The sequence below is a fragment of the Pollicipes pollicipes genome, unplaced genomic scaffold (genome assembly GCF_011947565.3).
Source record: "Pollicipes pollicipes isolate AB1234 unplaced genomic scaffold, Ppol_2.1 Scaffold_4881;HRSCAF=5763_pilon_pilon_pilon, whole genome shotgun sequence".
NCBI lineage: Eukaryota > Metazoa > Arthropoda > Thecostraca > Pollicipedomorpha > Pollicipedidae > Pollicipes > Pollicipes pollicipes.
The window spans coordinates 42,598,685-42,625,267 of NW_023596576.1; the positions used below are offsets into that span (position 1 = coordinate 42,598,685).

Genomic DNA, 26,583 nt, shown 5'->3' on the forward strand with positions numbered 1-26,583 from the left:
GCCCGTTCCAAGCTGCCGAAGAAGCGGAGGCGAGTGCTGCCCGCCGAGCACAGCCGGCGCGGACCTCGCCGCGAGACGGGCGGCTTCCAGAGGCGCATGAACGCGATCAAGCATCACCCCAACGCCAAACAGCCGCACCCGCTGCACAGCCTGCGTGAGTGACCTAGGCACCTGCGGGCTCCTCGCTGGGCCGCCGATGCGTGACGTAAACGTTTGTGACGTAGCGGTTTCCGCAGACATGGCCGTTAGGCAGACCTGTGCTTAGGTCCAGAAATACACCATGAGATTTCGAATCCGGATCGTGCTAATGAAAGCTTGCACGGAACCCGGTGCCTACCCTTACATCCAACGCCAGTCCCATCCGCAGGTCCGAGGTATGTCACGGTTAAGGGACGGACGAAGCGGCAGGTGCGTGCAACTGCGCGTGCCGCGCAACGGCAACTGCTTTCTGCAGCAGGGCCGCATGTCGCGCGGCAGAGGGTGATCTGCCTCTTAGGATGCGCAACGCTACGTGTCGCGTCGCGCAAAGTTATTGGTATTTTGTGGCAGGAATGCAGATGTTGCGAAATGCCTGCTGCCGTCCGTGGCAGCGGCTCGTGTTGTGTCAACGGTCTGACATCTGTGCTGCTGCTTCTGCGCACGTATAATGTCCTGGAGGTCCATTACTGTAGCGGGGGCACCATCGGGTCGCTGAGAAACTCCGTTGCATGTTGTCAGCAATAACTCATCACCGAGCTGCCTTCATTTCGGTGAGGACCCACCACCAGTACCCACTGATGATCAGGTCCCTGTCCGTGGTGGACAGTCGTGTCGATTCGAAGGCGTTCTCTGGTGGCGTCGGTAGCTGTGTGCTGACGGTTCATCCGACACGGGTGTTTCCGGAGCTCATCTGTCATCTCGGCTCCGGCCGTACATCCTGCCGAGTAGATCCACAAGCCCCGTGGCGCAGGCATGGAAGCCATCCATTACGCTTCGATCTCGTCCGAGGACGCCGCGGTGGACGTAAAGCCTCGCGTTAAGGCCTGCTCTGGGTTGGTTCCGCTTGGTGTAGATTCGGCATAGGACCCCCTGGCATTCCGCCGCCTTGCTGGTGGGAACTCGGGATTGGTGTCACTAAAAGACTGCAATATATATGCACACACATATATATATATATATATATATATATATATATATATATATATATATATGTGTGTGTGTGTGTGTGTGTGTGTAGCTCATGATATATGTATTAGACATCTGCAAGATATGTATGCAGTGAGTATAGAAAATCCTGCAATTTGCAACGCCAACCATGGAAAGGGAGTTTTCGAATCCCTTGACCTATCCGGGAGCTTGAAAATTTCCTGGGTGTTCAGAGAGTATGCGAGATCCTGGGATATAAGCGAAGAAGTGTTTCATTCTCTACTTACTGCCGAAAGCGAATAACCAACAACATAATCAGGGAGGACTAGCAGGTGACGCTTCCTGTGAGGAAAATGTCTAAGGTACATTAATAGGCATATGAAGAAACTTTGCCGTTGAAAAATAAAGATAAACAAAGTAGTCAAAAGAATTCATTTTAAAAACATAAAAGGCAAGTCTGCCTGTGCCCTCAATTCAGTTTTGCCAGATTTATCATAAAGTTACTTCAGCAGGTAAAATCTCTTTAAAAACATATTTAGCGGAGTTTAAAGTATCGGGACCTAGGCTATTCACCCCCAGTGATTTTACTTGAAACGATGCAAATTAACCTATCCGTGTTTTGGAAACGCTAGTCCAGGACTTCCCCGCTGCTGTAAAAGCCCGCGGACCTCGGTAGGTCTCTCTGTGCAATGAGTTGAACGGTGGGCAAAGGAGGTGACAGGCATCAGACGGAAGAGTGGAACAAACAGGACGTCAGTGCGCTGATTCTGGCCCGGGGCCGCTCCGGAACCGCTCCGCCAAAGGTCAGCATATGGAATCCATTTTGGATTGTCCTCGAGTAAAGAGTGAGCGCTGATATCGGTTTGTCAGTGATATCGAAGGTTGATAATTTGTGGTGTGTTACCATGTAATACGAATGCATCATTGCGGTTAAAACGCATGAGTAGTGTTTGTGGTCATCATAGGTAACGATAAAATGATGATGAAAAAGGACAAAATGTTGATGATGATAGTCATGAGGATGATGCTTTTCATTCGCTGCTTGGATAATCCACAAAGCGGTGGAGCGGACGCCTCTAACTTTCCACGTGTTAGGCGACAAAAATGGTACTGGGCTCTCCACGTGTTAGGCGACAAAAATGGTATTGGGCTCAAGATCAATCTCGTGTTAGGCGACAAAAATGGTACTGGGCTTAAGATCAAGCTCGTGTTACGTTTCTCCTGTTTAGGAATTTTGTGTTATAAGAAGTGTTCCACATTCCGTTGGAATTTTGAACTGAAGTAGCTATCTTGAGGACCATTTGGTGCGGTTCACAGCGCTGCCCTTATTGAATGGAGTGTTCCATATTTATATGGGAATTTGAGATGAAATAGCCACCTTGAAGATCATTCGGTCTGACGGATCACCAAGTTTGATGGAAGAAGCTCGCTTGTCACGACTGGTATGTTTTTTATGTGCCAACGACTTCTCTAGATTCAAAATTCACTTTTTGGTACATATGTTCATCATACAAATCATACACGCCATCGTTTGATTACGACAAGGAACAACTTGATAACGACAGACCCGCCGCTACCAGGCTGACCATGTCAAAATTACTGCTGTAGCGCACGGGATATTTCACTTGTACTCCTCCAACTCGCCTCAAGGTGACTCGTTAATTTTTTGCGCGCGAGATATATGACGAACGTTATGTGTACGTGCACTTGCCCTTTCTCGTGGTTGTCTCGCATATTTTCCGTGATAACACGTTTTCACTTGCATATCCGTTCTCGGTTAGGCGTTATTCTTGAGTTATTCGATTCCCAGCCTCATGTACGTCATCGCCAGTAGAACTGCCCAAACGCCTGCATCACGTATCACATCACGCTATTCGTGACCGAATAACCAATCACAACCTGCATTCAACGTCAGAAACTGGTTGGAAAGCAACTGATGTTCATTCATGCGACAACTCATGTTGACGTGCTTCTGGCACGCTTAGGTCAATGCCCAAATGCGTCTCGGCCTTGGACACTACATGGCAATTGAGGAGAAGCTTGTATGACGTATTTATGATGTTATATATCTCTGGTGACCTCAACCTAGGCGGCGCTAAATGGTCGAAATAGCTAAAATATTCTTGGTCACGAATTCACTGGCGCCTAGCCCAGAAACGAAAGGATCTAAAGTCGTTACAAAGGGCATGACTGTAAAATGCAGGGAATGATCTTCATAATGGTTATCTCAGCTCAAAATCTCATGCAAATAGGGAGTAGTACCTTAAGCAGGTGAAGCTTATGAGGTGCCCGTAGCCTTCTGCACCCTTCCTTAAATGTATCACTAGTGATAGCCGACTGGGTAGCCAGAAAGTTTTAGTCTGCTTTAGCGAGTATCCCCTGCATTTCGCGAACTACTTGGGGAGTGTGAGATTTCCTAGAGTGTTTGCAAACGCCCTAACTATCCAATAAGTTTCCAAACTTTACGAACTCGCTGTTAAGTTGAGTAGTTTGCAAAGTTCGGATGTTTAATTATCCCTGCAGCGCGCGCGCGCACACACACAACACACCACACACACACACACACACACACACACACACACACACACACACACACACACACACACACACACACACACACACACACACAGAGGGAATAGAGAGAGAGAGAGAGAGAGAGAGAGAGAGAGAGAGAGAGAGAGAGAGAGAGAGAGAGAGAGAGAGATGAGAGAGAGAGAGAGAGAGAGAGAGAGAGAGAGAGAGAGAGAGAGAAGAAGAGAGAGAGAGAGAGAGATTAGGAGATAGAGAGAGAGAGAGAGATAGAGAATAGATATGAGTAGATAGAGAAGAGATATAGGCTCTATGATCTCTCTCTTCGCTCTCTCCCCTCTCTCTCTCTCTCTCTCTCTCCTCTCTCGAGCTCTCTAGAGCTTCTCTCTCTCTCCTGAGAGAGAGAGAGAGAGAGAGAGCGAAAGAGAGAGAAGAGAGGTAGAGAGGCTAGAGTCTAGAGAGAGAGAGAGAGATGAGAGACATATATATATAGATATATATATATATATATATATATATATATATAATGCTTACTTTGCGTACCAGTAGTGCTCGTCGTAATTCGACAGCCCGGGTACTTTTGTACCTGGGACACGCGCCGTGACATCTATTTTCGAAAACGGTCATGCGCTGTGTAACGGCAGGTCATGTGCCATCTCTGGTGCCGTGTCGTGAGGGGTCATCTTCTCTCTACGAACACGAGCTATGAGTGGCGGCTGCATTCTGAAGCATGGTCGCGCATGGTGTCACGGCGTGTCTGCCGCATTGTATAGCAGGGGCTCGTGCCGCGTCACGAAAGGTCGTCTGCCTTCTGTAGAAGCGGCACACGTCGTAGCGCCAATGTTGTCTGCCCCATGCATCAACACGCGCGCAATGTCCTGGAACGTCATCTGCTGTCTATAGCAGGGGCGCGTAAGTGGGACGGAAGCTACGCTCTTTAGTAGGTACGCGTGCTGTCACGCAAGGGCATCTACCTCCCACGAGAGGGTCACAAGTCTGGCCGCGGCGGGTCAGTTACGCTCAGCAGCGCGGGCACGTTTCGTGAACCGGCCAGCGGAAAACTCGGTGGCGGCTGGCAGCCGCCGCTCCGCCCGGACCTCTGCCGGAGAATGGGCTCCCAGAGCGTGCTTAAACGGATGGCATCCATGATGGATGGAGCCGAGGGAGTCGCCGCGAATGCCTGAGGGAGCGGGCCGCAGCGGGTCTGCGACGCCGCCATTGGCAGAATCTCTTCCAGGCGACCACAAGACGGATGGTCGGAAACGTCGCCGCTCGTCGGTACCACTATTCAGTTCATTTCTGGCGGAGCTCGACTTAGGGGCATTCATTCTTCACCGGGAATGACAGCCCCGCACTAAATGGTGCTGGCCCCGAAACACTGAATGGGCAACGACCTACCTGGGCATGGCGTGCCGCACTGAAGTAGTGTGGTTGTAGCTAGAACTCGGCTTTGTATCCTGGAGTAGTCAACCCTGTCCTGGACTGTGTTACAGGCATTTGGCGGCTTCACTGTGCATTTCAATGATTTGTACGGCTTTAGTTTGAAACACGGCTTTTTGGTTTTCACCCAACATAGAACAGAGAGGGGGGGGGGGGACTTTTCCGAATTGTTGGCGCAAGGCTACATGGATTTCCTTTTCCACATAGGGTGACAGCCATCATGACAGTTTTTTGGAAATAATGTCCCACTACGCTATCTAACTTTCCGTGCCAATTAATAGTGTAATGTGTCCCGATACGTTGCACGTTCAGTACTGATGATGAGCTTTCAAATATGAAATGTCACCATTAATGGGAGCATTCAGGTATGAAATGTTGCGCGTCAGTATCTGTGGTGGGTATCCTGATATCCTGGACGCTCAGAATAACAGAAGATACTGTCAACCAGACAATATTACAGGAACATGATGTTTCGATCAGGTTATGATTGGGAGTATCAACAATTATCACTGACCGAAACTTCGCAGTTTTTAATATAAAAGTCAAATTCCTGATATTTTATCTTTTAAAACGGCCCGGGTGCTCGTGAATAACCTTTGCTGGAGCGGAGGAAGTCAGTCTGACCACGCCCCAAGATCTCAAAAATAAGATAGAGGGCTCAAATTCTGAGGGTGGGTTGACCTGTGTGTGAGTTCACTGGCGTTAAAGTTTGAGTTTTCGAGGTCATTATCTTTAAGTCAAATAAGGTAAAACAAGGACAAACTACAGATTGGTGCTCAAAGTGTCCTATACCTGCTTATGCAACCGTCTTGAACCTATATACTAAATGACATTCGTCGCTATTCAGTTGCCTACAGCTATGCAAAGTTGGGCGCGACTCACCCGCGCCGCTCTGAGACCAGTCTGGAAAAACCTACGGGAGTCAGATCAACTCCGGGAGGTGTGCTTAACGTTATGCCCTGGTATGCTGCAGGTCGCTTATCGCCGTCACATATGAAGATTTTCAGAGCGTTGAAAATGCCAAAGCATCAGGACCGTGAATCCAATCTAAAGCATATCAAGCGTAGTCTTTTATTTTGTTAGTAAGGATAATCGGTTAACATGCATTTCGTGGACTTTGCCGTTGTCTAGTTGTTCACTGGCGTAAGTCCGACGCCGAAATGAATTTTGTATAACAGATACTTAACGTCTGATATATCTGGAAAATACCTGAGACCTGTCATGCCTTTCTCATGATGAATGTGGATGCCATCGCATTCAGCCATTCGGCCATCAGCCACCACCATCAGTTATTTCGCCACCACCATCAGCCATCAGCCGCCGCCATCAGTCATCACACGCCATTTTGAAACCTCTGGAATCTAACAGTCCCTTCCCCGGTGAATTGAAGCTGAAGCTCTATCCTTGATCACATGTCTTGGGTGGAGCTTTTTATTTATTTTTTATTTTTTAAGGCGCCGTGATCGCCAGGTGTGGTTTGGTTCCTCAGCGCGGGACCAAAATAAGAAACAATTCGGTTATGGGTGCTGATATATGACAGCAGCGTAAGGTTTTGGGGACATCTTATCTTTTCGCCCAGCAAAACAAAAATTATAGAGCTCCACGAGTGCTCGTTGCCTGACGTGCCCTGCGCTGTCTCCCTACGCTAGCCCTGCCAGCTAGCTATAATCTCAGTCTCCAAGCCACGGGACGCTCTCCACGCGGGCAGTCCTGAGGTCTACTGGTCTTTCCAGCTGTAATCTCAGACTCCAAACCCCGGGACGCTCTCCACGCGGGGCCGTCCTGGGGTGCACTGGCCTAGCCAGCTGCAGTCTCAGACTCCAATCCCTGAAACGCTCTCCACGTAGGCCGTCCTGGGGTCTACTGGTCTTACCAGCTGCGGTCTCTAGTCTCCAAACTCCTGAATGCGCGATCCGCGAGAGGCCGTCATGAAGGAGGCGGTCATGTGAAGCCCGTGTGAAGCCCGTGTTCTCGAGGTTCTCGAGCTGCTGTATACCGTCCTGGAGAGCTCTGGTCAAGCGTAGGTCCGTCTCCTCCAGCCGCTGGCAGTCGCCCTGGCCCTTGAATGAGCGCTGCGTGCACGAGCGTGTGGTCGTCGCGCCGCTGCGCCGGGCCGTCCCTCGCCAGCTCTCCCGTAGTCCGGCAGGCTTGGCAGGTTAATGCCAGCAAGTACAGGCTGTCAGCCAATCTCCTCGGTAATGTAATGCTGCCGCACGTGGGACGTCCTGACCTGCTCGGTCGTCCTCGTCGTGATCCAGTTAGCATGATCGATCAGGCTGATACGAACTGCGTCAATGTCATTCGACCTCGGTGATTCGTCCGCTCGGTGTCACGGGCGTGGCGCCAGAGCATCAGCGGGCTGCTAGCGCGTGAGAATGGGCCTGCAGAGTGACGCAGCAATAATTGTTTGCGGCTACTTTGATCGCTAAACTGAGGCGCCAGTTGTCCAGCGCGTATGTTCGTATATATATATATATATATATATATATATATATATATATATATATATATATATATATATGTGTGTGTGTGTGTGTGTGTGTGTGTGTGTGTGTGTGTGTGTGTGTGTGTGTGTGTGTGTGTGTGTGTGTGTGTGTGTGTGCGTGTGTGTGTGAGTACATAGTATTGTGATAATATATGTACATAAAGTATTCTTTACACATTTAGGGCTCTGTATGCCTTTGTTGTGTATGTGTTGTCAACAACGGCAACGTGCCGCTATTTGGCAAACATAGTACACGTATATATATATATATATATATATATATATATATATATATATATATATGTGTGTGTGTGTGTGTGTGTGTGTGTGTGTGTGTGTGTATATAATATGAAATATGATGCATGAATGTAATAAACATGAAATGTGGATGTTTTGATTTTGCTTTTTTACTTGTATAGCTTTCGTGTTTGCTTGCACATTATTGTGACAACATATCCCAGAAAAACAGTCCGATATGGAGTCACCCAGTTTTTCTGTTGGCTATCAGAACACTCGCATCTTTTCGCTTTGCTTAGCTCTAAAATATTTTCGGTCGCTCGACCCGAAGTTGAAGACTCGCCACATGTCACAATGTACGACAGGCAAAGCGCCACACAAATTTATCAAGAGAGCTTTCTTATTACGCATGAGTTCCGTAATGCAAAGCATGTTCTGCGTTAACCACTGCGCGTCTGGGAAACCAGAGGTGCGGGGTTCGACTCCCTGCGGTGCCTGCCCTTCCTGCCAGGGTGAGAGGCAAGCGACGCCATATAGCCTCAGCAGCTGAGTGCGTCGTGAAGTCCCAATGACACACACACATGCAGAGTATCTTGGCATAAAGGTACAACGAAAAATCACTGGCAGTGCATGCCCACGAAGGAGTTTGTATTTAATGGTCATGGCTGGCATTAATGCTAACTGGCATAATCCAGATACAAAGGACAGATGCGTCTGATACTGCAGTTTGTTATAGACTGCAAATGCTATTCATGTGTGTAGGGCTCATAGTATTGTCTGTTCCTGGACTAGGTGGCTCTTAATATTCCTCATAATAGGCTTATAATATAATAAAGGCTCATCATATTGTTAGTTCCTAAACCTGTGCATTAAATTCACTGACAGACAGGCCTCCAAATATAAGCTGCTACGACTACGTCCATGCACTGCGTGTTCACCATGTACTAGTGATGACACTATGATATACCGCTGAGGTATTTGAGGCAACGTCCTCTGTATTTGTTAAATAGTGCGATGCAATTTTTTTCTTCAGCCATTGTTTGTTCTGTTTTTTGTGATAATGGCAACGATACCAGCTGATGTTCATTTCAAGTTGACACCATAATTTTCTCATGACATTGGCACGCCCCCCCCCCCCCGCCCAGAAACCAAACGAAATTGACCTCGGCCAGTTAGACACGTGATCACTTGCTCGGTTTGAACAAGACGATTACACCGCTAGCGTGCACTCTGTCGTGCTCTCTGCGTTTGTGGGGATGTCAGTTCATCGTGCCAGGCCCGGCTGAGCCCGGTCCTGACTGTACGCATGCCTGTGCGTCCCAGACACGGTCAACGGGATGAGTGCCGTCTCGAGCCAGTGTCAGGGCTTGGCTGAGCCCGGTCCTGACTGTACGCGTGCCTGTGCGTCCCAGACACGGTCAACGGGATGAGTGCCGTCTCGAGCCAGTGTCGAGGCCTGGTGCCGGTGGCACCGCTCGGGCCGGCGGCGCTGCAGGCCAGGCCCCCAGCCGCTCTCGACATCATCCTGGGCGTCAACAGGCAAGGTGAGGCCCGACCCGCCCCCCCCCCCTCACCCTCGTCACCCCGCCCAGCAGCGCCCATCCCCCGTCGAGCCTGCCCTCCCCCGCGGATAATCCCGAGGGACGGAATCGCCATGGAAACGACGCTGGCCGCCTGCGAGTTTCTGGTGTAGGGTTTCATCCAAACGACTGCGCATGTGGATGTGTGTGTGCGTAGGTATAGACGCGCGGCCAATATAGCCATGGCGCGGTGGAGGCAGCGGCAGCAGCTGCCTTTGACGGGGTGGTGTCTGCTGCCATGTGTCATGGTAGGGGCAAACTCGGCGGCAGTGAGCCGGGTCATGGGTGGGCTCGGAGCACAAAACCAGTGCTTGTCTTGTCTGTGGGTCCCAGTCCCCGCCTCCCCCCCCCCCCTCCCCCCCCCCGCCCACGATGTGCGCGAACGTCCATCACGAGGCACACGACCTCGGGTATAATTAAATTGTTCTTTTCATTCATTGTTCGCGATCACTAAAATATCCGGAGGAAAACTTCTCAATGTCCCGCATCATCTCAAGTCCCGGTAGCTCAGTTGATTAGAGCGCCTGCATTTCGATCCACCCACCCGTGACGCTTGGTTTGAGCCGCTCTAGTCTTAGTGGCTAGCTATTTGCGCCTGGCAGGGGTGGCCTGCGGACCTTGGTGGCGACCGCGTTAAAGGTCACGTGACGTCAGAGGGTGGATGGGCCGAGCCGAGCAGCGACGCGTTAAACTTTTGCCGCAAAATTGGGCACGTTGACCGGAATTTCACGATGAAATGGTGGGGTCAGGGCTCGTACAACAAACACTGCTTAGCGTGAGTTCTGATGCCAGAAATCCATCCATTCAAAGGTTGGCACTAAACCTACATCTTGTTAAAAATTTGTCCGAGGGTATTTTGCTCAGCGCCAAAATTAGCGGGCCATTTGACGCGCTGAATTTGCTTTGCTGCTAACTTTGATGTCACAAATCGACCCATAAATCTCCCCGGGCCATGGTGTCCCGACCGAGGTCAGATTTGTTCGCCTCGCAAACAGAGCACGTCGGGTAATGGATACCGGCGTCATCCTCGCGTCCCGAACCATGGCTGGGCGGAGCCCGAACTGATTTGGTGTGAGGATTCATGGGGCATTGGAGACGCATGAAATTTTCTGGTTTCTTGATGAAATAATGTTTTTAAGCAACTTTTTTCACGTTCGCGATGCTGTATATTACGAGGACAATTTGTCTTGTCGTCGAGAAGACGCACAATGTGAAAGCTGAGACCGACAGACACAATGAAACCCTCATTTGTGCGTTGTGATGTACTGTGCTCTGGCTGAAGCCCATCAAGCCGTCATTTTCAGAGATCTTCATGTCCCGTCCTTTTCAGAGATCTCATGTCCTGTCACTTGCAGAGATCACCACGTCACGTCATTGTGAGGGTTCTCATGTCCTGTCATTTTCAGAGATCGTCATGTCCCGTTGCTTGCGGAGATCGTCGCGTCACGTCATTTCCAGGGTTCTCATGTCCTGTCATTTTCAGAGATCGTTATGTCCCATTATTTACAGAGATCGTCATGTGACAAGCTTAACCAATGCAACAGGGATCAATACAATTAGATGCATGCGTCTTCGCTGGTTCACGGGCGTGCAGTTTCAGTCTGGCCATCCCTCCAGCACACGTATCGCTGCACTTTGAAGAACGACCTGAAAAAAGAACGCCGATTCACAAACTAATCGAGCTAGCAGAACTGTTCAATGGCTGGCACGAGATCAGAATTCAATAAGCCGTCTTCCTCCACGTCCTCTGCGTGTCCAGCCACGCTAGACCACGTCGCCGTGGGGCTGCTCCCTCCCGACAGCTGGTACATATTGTGAGTATCGGCCAGCTGGCGCATTTTTCGCCGGGCTCTCCGTGTAATCTCATCGACGGGCGCATCAGCCCCGCTGATACCGCTCGGGTTCCAGGCGCCGGCCTGCTGGCTCCGCCCGGGCAGCCGACGCCCGCACCCCTGCCCGTGGCCGAGAGTCGTCCGCCGCTCACTCAGGGGGTAAGTCCGCGCTCCTGCCCGTGGCCTGTAGTTGTACGACGCTTACGCAGGTGGTAAGTCCGCGTCCCTGCCCGTGGCCGAGAGTCGACCGCCGCTCACTCAGGGGGTAAGTCCGCACCCCTGCCCGTAGCCTGGAGTTGCACGACGCCCACGCAAGGCTTATATATGCACCGGCGCCAGTGATGGTGCTGCAGGGATATGTTCACACTTTTTCAAGTGATCACGACTCGTACGCTCTGGATACACACAAGCTTGCTCAAAGCACTGCGCCAAGGGTGGCGACTAACCTTTGCCTGTTGCTGATACAGATGGTGATATCGCACCCTATATATACCCCTGCAGCAGGCGCAAAACGTCCACCGCTGGCACACGGACTACTTACACCGGTTACGTCTGCCAGTGGCCGGTACCCATCACACCGACAAAGGAAAACTTGCACATCTCATATACCATTATCAATCATTGCATCACCTTTTTAATGACCAAGAGTTATCCGCTGCCGTTACTGGAGTATGTTAACAAATAATGGCCCGCGGATGGTGCGGTCAGCATCTCCGCAAACGGTGATGGGTTGTCTCAGCTGGCGGAGGTAAGTACACGCCGACACGCTCCGACCAACGGCACCGTGGCAGCCACCAGTGGCAGTGTGCCCATCCCCCCATCCCCTACCCCCTGAAACATAGCTTAAATCGCGCGAGTTTTCCGCTGCGATGGGCGTGAGTGAGCCTGGTCGACCACGACGGAGGCTGGATCCTGCCTCTTCGCCGCCTCAGCGGAGCGCTAGCCGCCTGATAGGCCCGCTGTCGGCCACGAGTGTCTGGTGGGGTCGGCTCCACGTACACCCACCGTTCCGCGGTGAATATTGAACGGGTCCCGGTCCCCCCCCCCCCCCCCAACTGTCGTGTGACTCTCCCTACGCTCCGCCACATGACGACCGCCCCCTGCGGGGGAGCCAGGGAGCCACAAGTTCAGGAACTTGTGGTCGGTCTCCGCCGCGGCGGCGGCGGCGGCGACGGCGGTGGCCGGACCGCGTCGGCCGGGCGGACGGCCCTCGGTCGCGTGATGAGCGAGCCCGGCCATTAGACGGCGGCCACTGCCATCGCTCAGCCGCACAGGCGGCCGGCCGCGACACGATCAAATTGCTCCGGTCACCTGGGTTGCCCGGCTGGATCAGCGCAGGCCGTGTCGCCGCCAGCTGGTTGCCAGATTCGCGGCGAGGACGAAGGCGGGCGGTAGGACGTCGTTTGCGGGAAGGCGGCCGAGACGACGACGTCTGTGATGGCCCACGGCGTGTGGAGCCCACATATTGCCTCCGTATATTGCCTGTTTTACTGAGCGCCTTTCATATTTGTGGCTCTTTGTTTTCCACGCCAGCCTGTGCTGGGCGTGATAACACAGAACACATGCTCTGCGAAGGCCGCTGGGTGGTCCAAAAAGACGATCACATTTGCGCATTATGGATCCCGCTATGGACCCCCGCCATATCTTATGCATTCTAACTGCATATTCAAACACGGGTTTGCTTTCATGTTTGTTCAAAGCGTGCTTCCATTTCAAGAGGGCGTATGCTGTATTTTTGTGAAGACAGAAAAGAGTGTGTCTAGAACTGCCACCACGCAATACCACACTGCACCACGTCCTTCAAGAACTGCAGCTCCGTTGCACACGAATACAGACATTATCTCCAGCTTCTGCCCTTACACGTCCACAGGCCCCATTCTGAGCTCGTGATCAATACGATCGCCAACACTCTTTGTAGTGCCTGCTTAATTTGAACTCCGGCACCGTTCGGATCCCTGCTCAATGCGCCTCCCGACGCCGTTCGGGGCCCCAGCTCATTACATATATTGACGTGGCCTGTAGATCCTGCTGAACGCACACCCACGCCGAGACCTGACGTACTGAGCCGTGCGACAGTGTCGAGACCTGACGTACTGAGCCGTGCGGCCGTGCCGAGACCTGACGCACTGAGCCGTGCGACCGTGCCGAGACCTGACGTACTGAGCCGTGCTGACGTACTAAGCCGTGCGACGGTGCTCAACGACATCCGGGGCTATTTCTCAAATCGACGGCCGCTGACGCCACCCTGCAGTCATCACCATATTCAGCCGACTCAGTTGTTAAGTACTGTTCAGTCCCGCGGACGTCGACTTTGGAAGCCAGTTTCTAAACCACCACTGCCAGCGGTCTTAACCTCACCGTATGTGCCACGTTCTCCCACATCCGAGTCCCCACCCTCGGCATGGCCGGCGGCACGACCCTGGAGCGGCCTACACCGGGTGTCCCCCGTAGCGACAGCTCGTTCGAGCCGCTGGATCCCGTGTCTCCTGCTCAAAAGGCGACCGGCGACACTGAGCGCAGGCGGGCCGGCACACTCTGCCGGCCGGCCGCGCCGCATCGATTGCGACTCATCCCGCTCGGAGGAGCGGCGACGGCGGGGAAGACGCGCCGAGAGGCCGCCCGGCGCGGCGGGAAGGGCGCCGTCGCGAGCCGACCCCGGCCGGCGACGGCGGTAACTCCTCTGGGCCGAGCCGACGCAAAGGGCGGGGAGGGGGGGGGGGGGGGGCGTGATTTGATCCGACGCCTGATCAGTGGTTGTATCCGGGCCGCGAGCGGGACGGATCGAGAGCTCTGACCTAACGAGGCCCTGGTGTGCCGTGTCGTCATACCCCTGACGCCGGCCAGCTGCGCGACACGTCTGCGCTGTCGGAGCCGCCGGTCGGCCCGGCGCGATGAAAGCTATAGAGTGTCGCCTGAAGCTCGTGGAAGCGACGAACTGGAAACGCCAATGGCCTCACTTAGCAAGGTTTGATGAAATCGATTTTTCCCGGTTTCAGCCCCCATTTGGTTTTCGTGGTCCTTTGAGCTGTTCCTAGGCTACAAACATGGCGCAACTCCGTAAACCTTTCAAAGTTCCTCTGAAGAGCGAAAGCCACAGCGTGTTCGTACGTAAACCTGACGGAAGACACTCTAAATGTGTACCCACGTACCACGGAGACCAATTCAATCTACTCTGTGCTCGTTCAGTGGTCCATTTAGTCATTTAGCTATCGGCCGCCCTGTGCGAAGTGGTCCACGCCATTTCTCGGTCCGCTCCAGTCTGTTCAGGTCTAATACCGACCAAGGACCATTCGGTTCTCCACTCGGTGTCTGACCACCGTACCGGTCCTCGAAAACATCCCGAGAATAGAACAGCTTGCTGGACAAACTACCAGTGGTGTTAGCTTTCTTACCACCGGTGTTGAACGGCAGTTCATGCACGAACTGGCCCTCTATCACGATCCAACTTCGCTCGGGTTTGCCCTTGAACCGGGCTTCGGCTCTCAGGGCAGCACGTCCACCGCCATCGACTGTTGAAGTTATCAACGACAGCAATCTAAATGAGCTTTAGGCTACAGTGACAGTGCTGCGAGCTCTCCTCAGCTCCAATGGGAAGAGCTAAGACTGCCGTCGGCGGCTGGTCATCAGCGACAGGTTGTTATCAACGGAGGATTTCTCGAGTAATCGACGAAGGCCGCCTGTGGCCTCAGGAGACAGCCTCGCCCGCAGGCGGAGCTTCGGTCGGACGGGAGGTCGTACATTCGCAAAACGTATAGATCATTACTGTTTGTATAGGTTCTGGATTTTGTATCACTTAGGTAAAATAGCGAGAGGCGGAGACAAATATCGGGAGCAGGGCAGGGGTGGATCCAAAGGGAGCAACCGTTCCATGTCCCCCTTCTCCCAAGGTGGCCAGCGTAGACAAATTAAAATATTTAGCCTGAAGAAAATCTAAGCACCGTTTATTGAAACACGTGTGTTTTAGAACACTTCTGCAGATAAAAGATAGGAAAACCTGGTAACATTTTTATTTTGTAAAAATCGAAATACCTTTTGCATTCACCCCCAAGGTAGTCCTGCCACTTCCCCCCCCCCCCTCTCCCCCTCCAAGACGGGGTTCTGGATTTGTCTCTAGGGAGGGAAGGAGGCAGGGTTCATTCAACTGCATGCGAAGCTTCACCCATATTCCATATTTACATCTGGATATATGTATATATATATATATATATATATATATATATATATATTATCGACGAAGGCTATATATATATATATATATATATATATATATATATATATATATATGGTAGAGTGGCATAGGCAATAGTCGGAATAAGCAGTACTATATTACACCGTACAACGTCTCACAGACTCGCGTCCTGATTGGTCACCGCCGGGTTATCTATCAACATGTCCGAGGCATTCATCGCGCTGGTATAGCCAGAAAAGTACAATGATTTGAGAAGCGATTATCCCTAGGCCTTTTTGGCTTGGCTACTAGAGATCAAAAATGTGCCAGGAGTCCCAAAGAGATTCCAGTATGGCATCCCAGGATTCCGTTAACTCGTGCTCGAGTGGGGTCACATCTACACTTTTCCTCAAAGTCGTTATCCTGAATAGCTTCCGAACGGCTTGGCGTAGCCGCTCCAAACGCTATAGCGCCGTAGGTATCGGAATAGCCGTGCGTGCGGTACAGGATTAGATCTGCCCTGCAATGTATTTGACCTATACCAGGTCAATGTCAGGCTATATCTGTCAGTGAAATCAAGTCCTAGGGAACCGCTCAATGTGATGCGACAGCAGACATTGTCGCTGGTAACTATGTAGAACAGCCATTGACCTCAAATTATACCGGTCATTCCTACGTGATGACGAATACGCACCTAGAGTACTTGGCGCTGACTCTAGCTTTTGAGATCCAAATGATATCGTCTTTTTGTCATTTGTACTCCCCAGAGGTCACTGACTGACCTTTCCTATATATATATATATATATATATATATATATATATATATATATATATATATATATATATATATGTATGTATATTATGTTAGGTCTGACCTGATATCAACACCGGTGAACTTTTCTTATTAGAGGTATGTACGTTAAAGCTGGTGCGTGAGGATGTATGAAGGCACTTCAGACACTGATCTGGAGCTCGCCATAGTTTGACCTATTTCGCCAGAGGTAGTACAGAGGTACGCGGTCCAGGAAACCCATAATTCAACACAAGTGAGTTCCCATAGAGCCTCACCACCCTGTGAATTTGGTGTCTCCAGCTCTCTTGGCTTTGAGTTGATTTGATATTTGATCTTCAGTAGATTTTGAGACCCCTTTAGATTTGACTGGGGCTCAAGTTTACGCTCCCCCCCCCCCCACCCCACCCTACACCCCAGTGCGTCAGATTCAACCGGCCACGGGGCGCGTGTCAGCAGGGGACCCTATGGGATCCTGGATCCCCTCTCAGGATCCAGGCACATGACTGTTGTAGACGATTCGCATGTTTGTGCTAGGCATACGACAGTGGACCTTAAATACTGGCCTTAGCCAATGTGAAGCGCAGACTCTCGCGCAGCCGCGTTGCTCGCTCCAGGGTGACGTCATCTCCTCGCAGGCGGAGGTGGCCATGCAGCAGCTTCGGCGGGCGGCCGGGACCTCCTCGAACGCGCCTTCCGGCCGGCCATCTCGGCGGCTTCCCTCCGCCCTCAGACACCCTTTGTGTGTTGGGGCGGCGTCCTTACCGCCGGGGCAGCGTTTCTGGCGGCGACAAAGGCCTCCCCTGGGGTCGACTGCTGGCTCAGCGGCGCGCCTGGCGGCCCGGCCGGCGCCGGGTCACCGCCACCGGCGCCGACGCCAGCCCCGCTCGCGCGCGCTGAGCCACCCTGCTCACGGCCGCGACGGAAATGACGGCCAATCCCGTCCGGCGTCAGGGCTGGCGCTGGCAGCGCAGACTCGCCCACGTGCCAGCCTGCGAAGCTTATATACTGCGCGTTCGCCGGATCGGGAGAAGCGCCAGATGGATCTCGCTTTGTTGTCGTGAGGTTCTGGAGTCGTGATTATGCGTGGTCTTGTGAAATGTGGGGGCTTTGTGACGAGCCAAAGAGTGTGTTGACGAGCTTGTGTCTTACATTTGTCTCTATACAGTTATCTCCGGGGCGGTGTGCCTCAGGGATTGCCGGATAGTTAACGGTATACGGTTCACTCTAGGCTTCAGTCTCAAATCGAATGAGATGCGCATCCCTAAATTTGGTTTATTTTGACAAGGCGCGCTTTTCAGTTGAGCTTTTGTTTCAGTTTTGCAAGTTATATGCTATTGTCATTCTTAAAGTATAACTAAAAGAGACCAAGAATACGGGACATACATCTGTTGTGGACGGCATAACTGCAGACGTGGCAAACGAAATCTGCTTCCAAAAGTCGACATGATGTTGGAAATGAATCCAGATAGACCGGCCGGCAGATAGCCCGCGCAGATGCCTACTCAGCTAGAACGTACGCATGGCTGCGGGACGTGCTCGGTTTAGGGCGCTCCCTGTCTTTTGGCCCAGTACAAGCAGCATGTGCGTTATCTCATGTGTACAGATTGTGCTCAAGTCATAAACATAAGTTGATCTGTTAAATTATCAAAAGTTAATTAAAGGGAAGTTAGGCTTTCTAGCGCAAATATGCCGTCATTCCTGCCAACGCCATAAGAATGCCCATTACAGCGCACTGTAGGCCTCATTTTGCGTCCAGGAACCTGAAGGGAAAGGCTATACCAAATAAATAAATATCCACGTCAACCTAAAAGGCTTCTGAATACTTTTCACAATTCATAGTGTTTAGGATGTCTCAATCCTAGCTGCAATTCTGCAGTACCAGCTGAAATCGTACTGGGGCTCAGAGTGTTTGCTTACGCTTCACACAGTCCAGTCACAAATATGACATTTCGGTCTCCTCCCTCCTTCCACGGTTGAACGTGAGCTGCAAACGAAATCTACTACGAGCAAGAATGCTGACCTATATATATATATATATATATATATATATATATATATATATATATATATATTGGATACTTTATATATATGTATATATATATATATATATGTATATATAACATGCTTGTAGAAACACTTAATGCAGAAAGCATTTTGTAAAATATTTTACCTATATGGCCATTTTACGCATGTACAATTGATGCCAGTATATTTCGTAAATAGAGAACATCAAAACGTTTAGTGGTAATCTTATGGTAGCAGACGACAACGCAATGAAAGTTCAACCAACGCACAGTTGTAGCCGCTAGGTGGTTGTCAGGACGGGGGGGGGGGGGGGGGGGACAGGGCATGTCTCTCCAATGTTGTAGACTGGAATATTTTGTCAGCTCCAATTTTGCCCGCAGAATGCGTTTTTCACATCCCCAAACACGAGAGACCGGGTTGCATACGTGGTGCAATGCCAGCTGAACACAAAATGGCAAGATAGGACGTACAGTAGCAACGCATTGGGGTCCATATGGAGCAATTCTTCTCAGCTACCCTGGAAGACACCAGCAGCTACTGTTTTTGCTCAGATAAATTTCAGGTCATGAATGGAAATCGTTGCATTAACACGCGCTCGAGCCGGGGTCAAATTGACACCCCGAAGGTTTTTCAGGATGACTTCCCTAACGGTGCGCGGCAGCCGCGCTAAATTTTGCATAGCTGTGGACAGTTGAATAGCGGATCGTTTGACATAAAAAATTTAGGTGTACCATGTAAGTTCGCTGACCTATGGCAGGTCAAAGTCAGGCCATGGTTTCAGCGAAGTCAATTTCTGGGGAATCGTTCAATCTGATGCAACAACGGAGTGTTAGACGAAGCCATACAACTCTGAAATGCTTTCTTAGGCAACACAAATATTGAATAAACAAATAAAATTGACCTCAGGTCAGGTACGAAGATCAGACTTGGGTCAAAACCAGCCTGTTCTATCACTCTAGGGTTTGATGTATGTGATAGTTTCTTGTGCTCATTTCGAATTCATTGATGGCAGGAACCGCATTATATATTTTCCATGGACTTTTTAGGGGTTATAATAGGTCGTTGACCTAAAATGACCCAGGTCAACATTTTATTTTTAAGAACATACTGCCTAGCGTAATCTTTGTCGTTTATTCAAATGCAAAACTCAGAGCAGTCTTGCATGAATTTGGTCACCATAACTTTCAAAAGGTGAAGCAAGGTCGCTGACCTTAAATGAGCATGTGACCTTTTGCTTAGCAACGGTTATCTAGGTTCTGGGCCACTAAAGACCAACCTGAAATTTTACCTTTTTTGACCCTAATTAGCTCGAAGATCATGACATAGGAATCTCAAACTTTTGACCTAAGTGAGTTCATGTACAAGTCAACACGTCCAGCAAATTTGGTGTCTCTAGCTTTCTTAGTTCCTGAGATGTCAAGGAGGTCAAATTGGCCCCCCACCCGAGCGAAGGGTATCCAGCCGGCAGCCCGGGCGCGTGTTAAGCTGTCTTTTTACGTGCCCAAGACACCTGCACCATATTATGGTCCTGTTGACATCAGGGAGAACATCATATATGTGATGAGCTCGGAAATGAACCCCAACGAAATCGATTCGAAATGTCGCGCGGCGATCACAGAAAAACCTTTCTGAGCTCGGAAATGAACCCCAACGAAATTCATTCGAAATGTCGCACGGCGATCATAGAAAACCCTTTCTCGAGTTGGACGAATACACTGCTATCTAGATGGCCGAAAAAGGTGATGGTGTTGGGGACCCTGGCTGCGTGTTTGTTTGAATAAGATGTAGACTAGCCTGGAGAACGTCCGTCGTTTTGGAATAAAAGTGCGATAGGTTTTTACTGCGGGTAAGGGCCTGTGCGGGTGAAATATCCATTGTTTCCTAAGTTATGAAGTCTCAGCCATGGGGTACCCACCCGCACCATGCTCCACAAAGAGGAACGAGTTTGGTTAACCTCACATTACCATAAGCATCACATTTAGCTCACCTTAACTTTATCGTAGTGGACCCTTCCCGCACTGAAGATAAATATCTAAAAAGGCACTGAATCCAGCGCGACCTGCTCTAATCGAGGCTCATGAAAAGGAGGAAAGCGCGTTAACACCTACGTAGGCCAGCCCGTCGTACCAGGAGGCGCAGGTGCGCCTAGCGTCCCTATGCATTGGATAGGATTCTCTCCATCAACAGTGGAATGTGCCAAGGTACACGTACTCAATGTTCGGCTATCTACGGAGGAGAGTTTTTTCATCCGGGGCGACAGTTCTGGTTTCATCTCCCTGCCCTTACGAATCGGATGTCCTTCCTACGATGGCCATGCAGGAAAAATGCTGTGCAAATTCTTTAGACTCAGGAAAAACGGCAGCAACTGGCCCTTGCAAGGAAAGCTGAGGATACTTGCGCATCAAGAACCTAACTACGTCACCCCTCTCAGTCCTCGGCTTGACACTGTATGCCTAGTTCCCTTTGCATTGTCGTCGAACTGGCTTCTGTTGTGGCTATATTGCCGTTGACCGGCCTGCTTTACCCCATGTACAAGCTGTAAGCATACTAATTTTGCAATTGTCAGATGGCCAATCATCAAAAACGACATTTTAAAATGCGAGCAGACGGTGGTCTAAACAAGGTCCTTTGAACGCTGTTTCCCGATCACTGTTTCCATTATCACTGTTTCCTCCGATCGCTGTTTCCATTATCATGCCAATAAATCCTTTATGAACAGTGCCAGAGTGATGTCACCGAACAGAGACTGAGCGCCTGTCCTGTTTCTCAGGCAACTGTCGAAATGCCGCCATTAGAGACGCCTCCTGTCGACTCGGCGTCGCTGGGTGGGCGCAGCGACACTAGCGCCAACGTCGCCGAAGCGGTGATCGAGGTAACCACGACGGCGGACGTGACGACCGAGATGGAGTGGGCGGGGGAAGCGCAGAAGAGTTCTGGTCCCCAAGAAGTGGCCACTGAGGACAGCGCAGAAGAGGGACCCGAAGATAATGAAGGCACACTTCTCATCGATAGTGAAGAGAAGTTCGACGAGAACGATGATAATGACAACCCCGTTGCAATCCGAGGTAAAATATCAGGCTCCTGCGGGCATACTGATTTCAAAACTTTGCTGCTTAGCCCAAAAGCCTCGCGTTCCAAATTTGCCGGAACGGAAATTTAGTCACGTCTTTTGTTAGCGACCTACTCAAATGACCGCCGTAATTTCGTCTCCACGTTCCGGCCGGCCGGCCGCATTCCGCAATGCACTGCTTGGTGGTTATGCCAATACAATTGGCGCATGAAGTATGTGGTTCAAGAGGACGACGGGCATGTTACAGTGCCAGTTGATAACTATCGCACGGTGCTAGCCAACGGATACACTCCCACCCGCTGCGTGCGATTATTTATTTCCTAAGCTGCCGCAGTTATACAAATCCACACTTCAACCGGCTGCACGCGTTCGGTAATGCGCTGTCGGGTCATACCAAAGAAGAGGTGCCTTCAGTCAAGCACGATGTTATGCTAACAGTTGACAGCACTCCAACAGTGCCGTCAAACGCTCACAGTCCCGCTCTAGCACGAAAGATACGCTTTAATTGGCCGCCGTGTCTTCACCACCACGATTCGGCCTGAGCCTACGTTCAGTGATGCGTCGTCAGGGGTCACAGCGATAACATGGTAACCGTCGGCCGACAATTGCATTAAGGTATCAGTGGATATCCCTCCCATGGTGCTATTGAGAGCACACTCCGCGATCGCCCAGCACCTTATAGGTTTCTAAGGATGGCCATAATTTAGCTCATCAAGCCCCGGCCGCCCGCCTGCTTTCGGTAATACGTTGGCAGCGGTCATACCTATAAATGAGATGCCTCCGGCAGAGTACGATGCTACTGTGCCAGTTCAAAACACTCCACAGTGTTTTTAAATCACACGGCTGCTCCCGCCGCACAGGATTATCATTATTTCTAAAAACGGTTGGTCAATCCACGCGTCGGTCAGTCGCTCCCAGTCGGTAATCCGGAAAGTCACATAGCATAGACATAGCATAATCACAATCAATAGCATAATCAATAGACATCACAACAGCATAGATGACGTCATCCGACGGCCTGGTCACGGCACCAGTTCAGTGCAGGAGCCGGCCGAGGAGGGAGGGAGAACTGCGGCAACCACTTATAAACATTTAAAGTCCTTCGCAGAGCGTGCGACCGCATGTGCAATCTCTGTGGGGGCGAATGGGTCACACTGCGGCAGCGTTATCAACTAGCACCGAACCGCGGTCGTCGCTCAACGTGGATTTGCTCATCTACGGCAGCAGCTAAAAATGCATATGATCGTGGGCGGCGTGTGCGACCTCGTGCACTCGATGACGCTTTGGAGCGGCTAATAACTGGCACGGTGTCGTGGTCGACAGCCGATGCTCCCTATTTCATCGCTGTGACCCTCTGACACCGCAGTACTGAATGCAGGCGCCCGGCCGGAGCGTGGATTTGCTAAACTGCAGCAGTCTATAAAACATATTTACAATCGCGAGAGACTAATGTGGCCGTCCGGATTCGTGGTCACCACTGCCGGAGGGCTATCAGCCCTCGGCTGACGGCCATAATTTGACTGGCATTACATGACACCAACAGCGCGATACTGAGTGCGTTCGGCAAGTGTGGAGTGTGGTAGTGAAACTGTAACGGACACACACACACACACACACACACACACACACATATATATATATATATATATATATATATATATATATATATATAACTGTGCCTAGAGAGTGCGACTGTGTGCATGTGGTATCGCCGTGGAATCGCCATCAATTGGCACCGTCACCTGGTGTGCTGACGACGATAACTTTTTTAGGCCTAGAACCGCTCACAGCGCATTGCCGAATACCGTCGGTCGGAGGAAGCGAGAATTTTCTAAATTACGGCAGTATTTTCAGCTATTGTCGCCGGCAGCACATGCAATCAAGCGCCTTCGATAGCACCGTGGAAGAGCTATCAGTTGGCATCGTAACATGATAGCCTAACACGTATTTTATTAGTATGATCCTCGACAGCCAATTACAAAGTTCAGGCGGTTGGCCCGAGCGTGGTGGCGAAACCGCGGCAGTTATTAAACAAATAAAGTATATTACAATTAATCTTATTAAATGGGTTGGAAAAATCTCGCCACCACGCTCCGGCTGTCCATGCACGGTTAGTAATGCGATGCTAGCGGTTCAGACTAATCAAGTACTTGCCGTCCGCCGGCCACCGCCTTACGGCGTCAGTTGAATGGGGGCAGCGTGTCGGAATGTGGTGGCGACACTATGGCAGCCATGTAAGATTATTCACAATCGTGAGTGAAGGGTGAAAATCCATGTATTTGACAGCGCCGCGTGAGTGATATCAACTGCTTGGGACAGACCGTCGCATCATGATGAGTCTGACACCCAGTTTATTGGTATGACCACGGACAGCCTATTAAGGAACGCGGTGGCCGGTCGAGCCGCGGGTTTTCTTAACTATGGCAGCCTTTTAAAAGTCAAATACAATACGACCGTGTGCGGCGGGTGCATCCCTGCGTATTCGAGGGCACTGCCGGGAGGCTGTCACTGGAATTATAACATGGGTGTCAGCCGACGACATGTATTTTATTGGGATGACTCCCGTACTGAATGATGAACCCCATTAGTTGAATCGGTGCGGTCGCCAGGAATATTGTGGCGAAGCTACAGCCATCATTTATAATTATTCAGAAAAGTGTGTGAAGGCTGGAGCTGAATACGTTTGTCAGTGGCATGGGTGCGCTGTTTTCTGGCACCGTAACATTGTGTTCGGACACAAACCCTGACAGAGGCAGTGTCCAAATGCGTCCCGTCGACCGAAGTGTGGATTGCCTAAATTACGACAGCATTTTACAAATGTGCGCTATTTTGTGCGGCGAATGCAACCATGTGCATTCGATATCACTTGGGGGGAGGGTAACGCTTGGTAACAGCGTCGGCCAACAGCACTTAGCTTAATAATATGACCTCATGGCAGCACGTTTCTGAACGCGGACAGGCTGTCAAAGCCTGAATTTGCTAAATAGCGTCAGTCTTTCACAAACAATATTTGTAAACGCGTGCGACTGATGTGACTGTCCGCATCCCGTAACATGCTGATGGAGGGCTATAAACGTGTAGATAACATGGCCCTCGACCAAAGGCCCCGAGTTTACTGGTGTGCCCCCTGACAGGACTGATTGCATGCGGCCAGCCGTAGCGTGGCGGCGAGACTAAAGTGAAAGCGTTCGAATCTCGGTTGCGCCAAGGCCCCTGAGCGCCGACATGGCTGCCGATGCCATGGCATGCAGCTGCCGATGCTGTGTACAAGGGATTTCACGAGGTGTGCGGACTTTTTCTTTCGTTGAGCGTCGATAACCCAAATCACGACATCTTTAAAAAAAATAACGTGTAAAGCGATTGCAGCATGTACATTTCAAGGCCATTTGGGACGATGTTTAAAGGGAAAATCGCACCTTTTTGGAAGCACATTTCACATTTCAGAAGCATGATCTGGTGAAATATCAGGACACACGATCTCACATGTGATGCGCGATTTCACCTATTTCGAGAAAAGGCTGCCATATTTAAGATATCCAGCTCTGTCCGCCGCCCGCGTTCTGCACAGAGCTATCGTGCGGCCATATCAACAGAATACGTGTGGCCAACTGACGACCATGTTGCTGCGCCAGTGACGCGCCGTGCCATTCAGCTGAGATAAATATCTTTGGCTTAATAACTGAACAGAGCGACTTAACAAAACTTAACGTAGTAGCAGTGACTTAATAGAACTGCTTCATCTTGACAAAATGGCTTAACTTTGTGATGCTATGCATTTTGGGTCAAGCGACACCTGGTGTTAGTTTTACTGGAGGCTGCTGGATGGAAATTATGTTTACTTTCTAAATGTTATAGACGGTATTTTTAAAGGCGTGTGGCCTTCACATACATGGCAGCATATGGAGGTGACGCTTAAAGGCAAATTTCGTCCGTCGAGTGGGTGCGATGTGAGTCACAAACCTTAAGCTCACCCCTGACTCACCATTCACCTCACCACTCACCTCACCACTCACCTCACTCACAAATGCTCGTGAATCGGCGGTCACGCCTGACACGGACCGTTATGGTGTAACAGATTTAGGACAGGCAGTTTTCTAGACTTTTCAAGATATTTTCACTAAACGTTTTGCATGCATCAATTTGTGATCTGAATCTTTGCCGAATCGCAAACTATCGAGAAGACCGTGACTCAACCACTCCAGGAGCATTATTACATGTCCACGGATCATCTCCACCGGACTTTGTTAACACTCCACGCCCGGCCGCTTCGTTCCACTTGGCTCCTTCTGTCCGTGGCCGGCGGTCTGTCAGTGACGAATCGCGGAGGCATTGCTTCTGTACACGATTCCTTATGCCGGCCACACGCCGGCTAGAGCGTTTGCCGCCCTCCAGCTGAGCTCGTGGACGGCAAAACTGCAGACGTGGCAAACGAAATCTGCTTCCAAAAGCTGACTTGATGTTGGAACTGAATCCAGATAGGCTGGCTGGCAGACAGCCCGCGCAGATGCCTATTCAGCTAGAACGTACGTAAGGTTGCGGGACGTGCGCGGCTTAGGGCGCCCCCTGCCTCTTGGCACACTACAAGCGGCATGTGCGTTAGCCATCACGCGTACAGTTTGTATTAAAATCATTGACATCGGATGATCCGTAAACCTGTCGAAAGGTAGTTGAGGAAAGTTAGGCTGCCTAGCGTAAAGATGCCGTCATTCCTGGCGACGCCATAATATAGCCCATCACGGCGCACTACGTAGACCTCATTTTGCGTCTGAGAACCTCTAGGAAAAGGCTATATCAAACAAATGAATATCCATGCCAACATGAAACGCTTTTAAATATGTATTGCAAGTTGCGGCATTTGGGATGTCTCGATCTTAGCTACAATTCTGCAGTCCCAGTTTAAGCCATCCTAGGGTTCGGCGTGTGTGTACTCACGCTGCATGCAGCCACAAACATGACATTTTGACCTCCTCCCACGATTGCACGTGAGCTGCAAAGGAAATCTGCAGCGTCGCCCACTGACTGCAATCATAAGTTCCGGATGTCACATTCGTTTCCAGCGAGCGGCCAGACCGCTGCCTGCAGTTTGGCGACGAAGGCCGCTGGTCGGCATGCGGAGGACTTTGCCGCGATGCGACCTGCGCGGAGTGATCTGACGTCATCCTCGTCCCGCAGGCATGCCGCGCGCCGACGTCTCCATCATCCTGACCAACTCGTCGCCCACCGAGATGGAGGAGGCCGACATGTTCTCGCTCGTCACCGTCATGCCCGGGGTGTCGCTGTAACGCCGGCTGCGGCGTG

At 50.8% G+C, this 26,583-nt stretch overlaps 1 protein-coding gene across 1 annotated transcript; it reads left to right on the forward strand.

The window, feature by feature from the left end:
- LOC119101186 (potassium voltage-gated channel subfamily C member 3) lies at positions 1–26,583 on the forward strand (the record flags this gene model as incomplete). The annotated part of the gene is given in 5 exon segments (XM_037224467.1): positions 1–154; positions 9,229–9,360; positions 11,305–11,387; positions 20,986–21,280; positions 26,458–26,583. Coding segments are annotated over 5 exon segments (774 nt in total), but the record flags the coding sequence as incomplete, so codon positions are not given.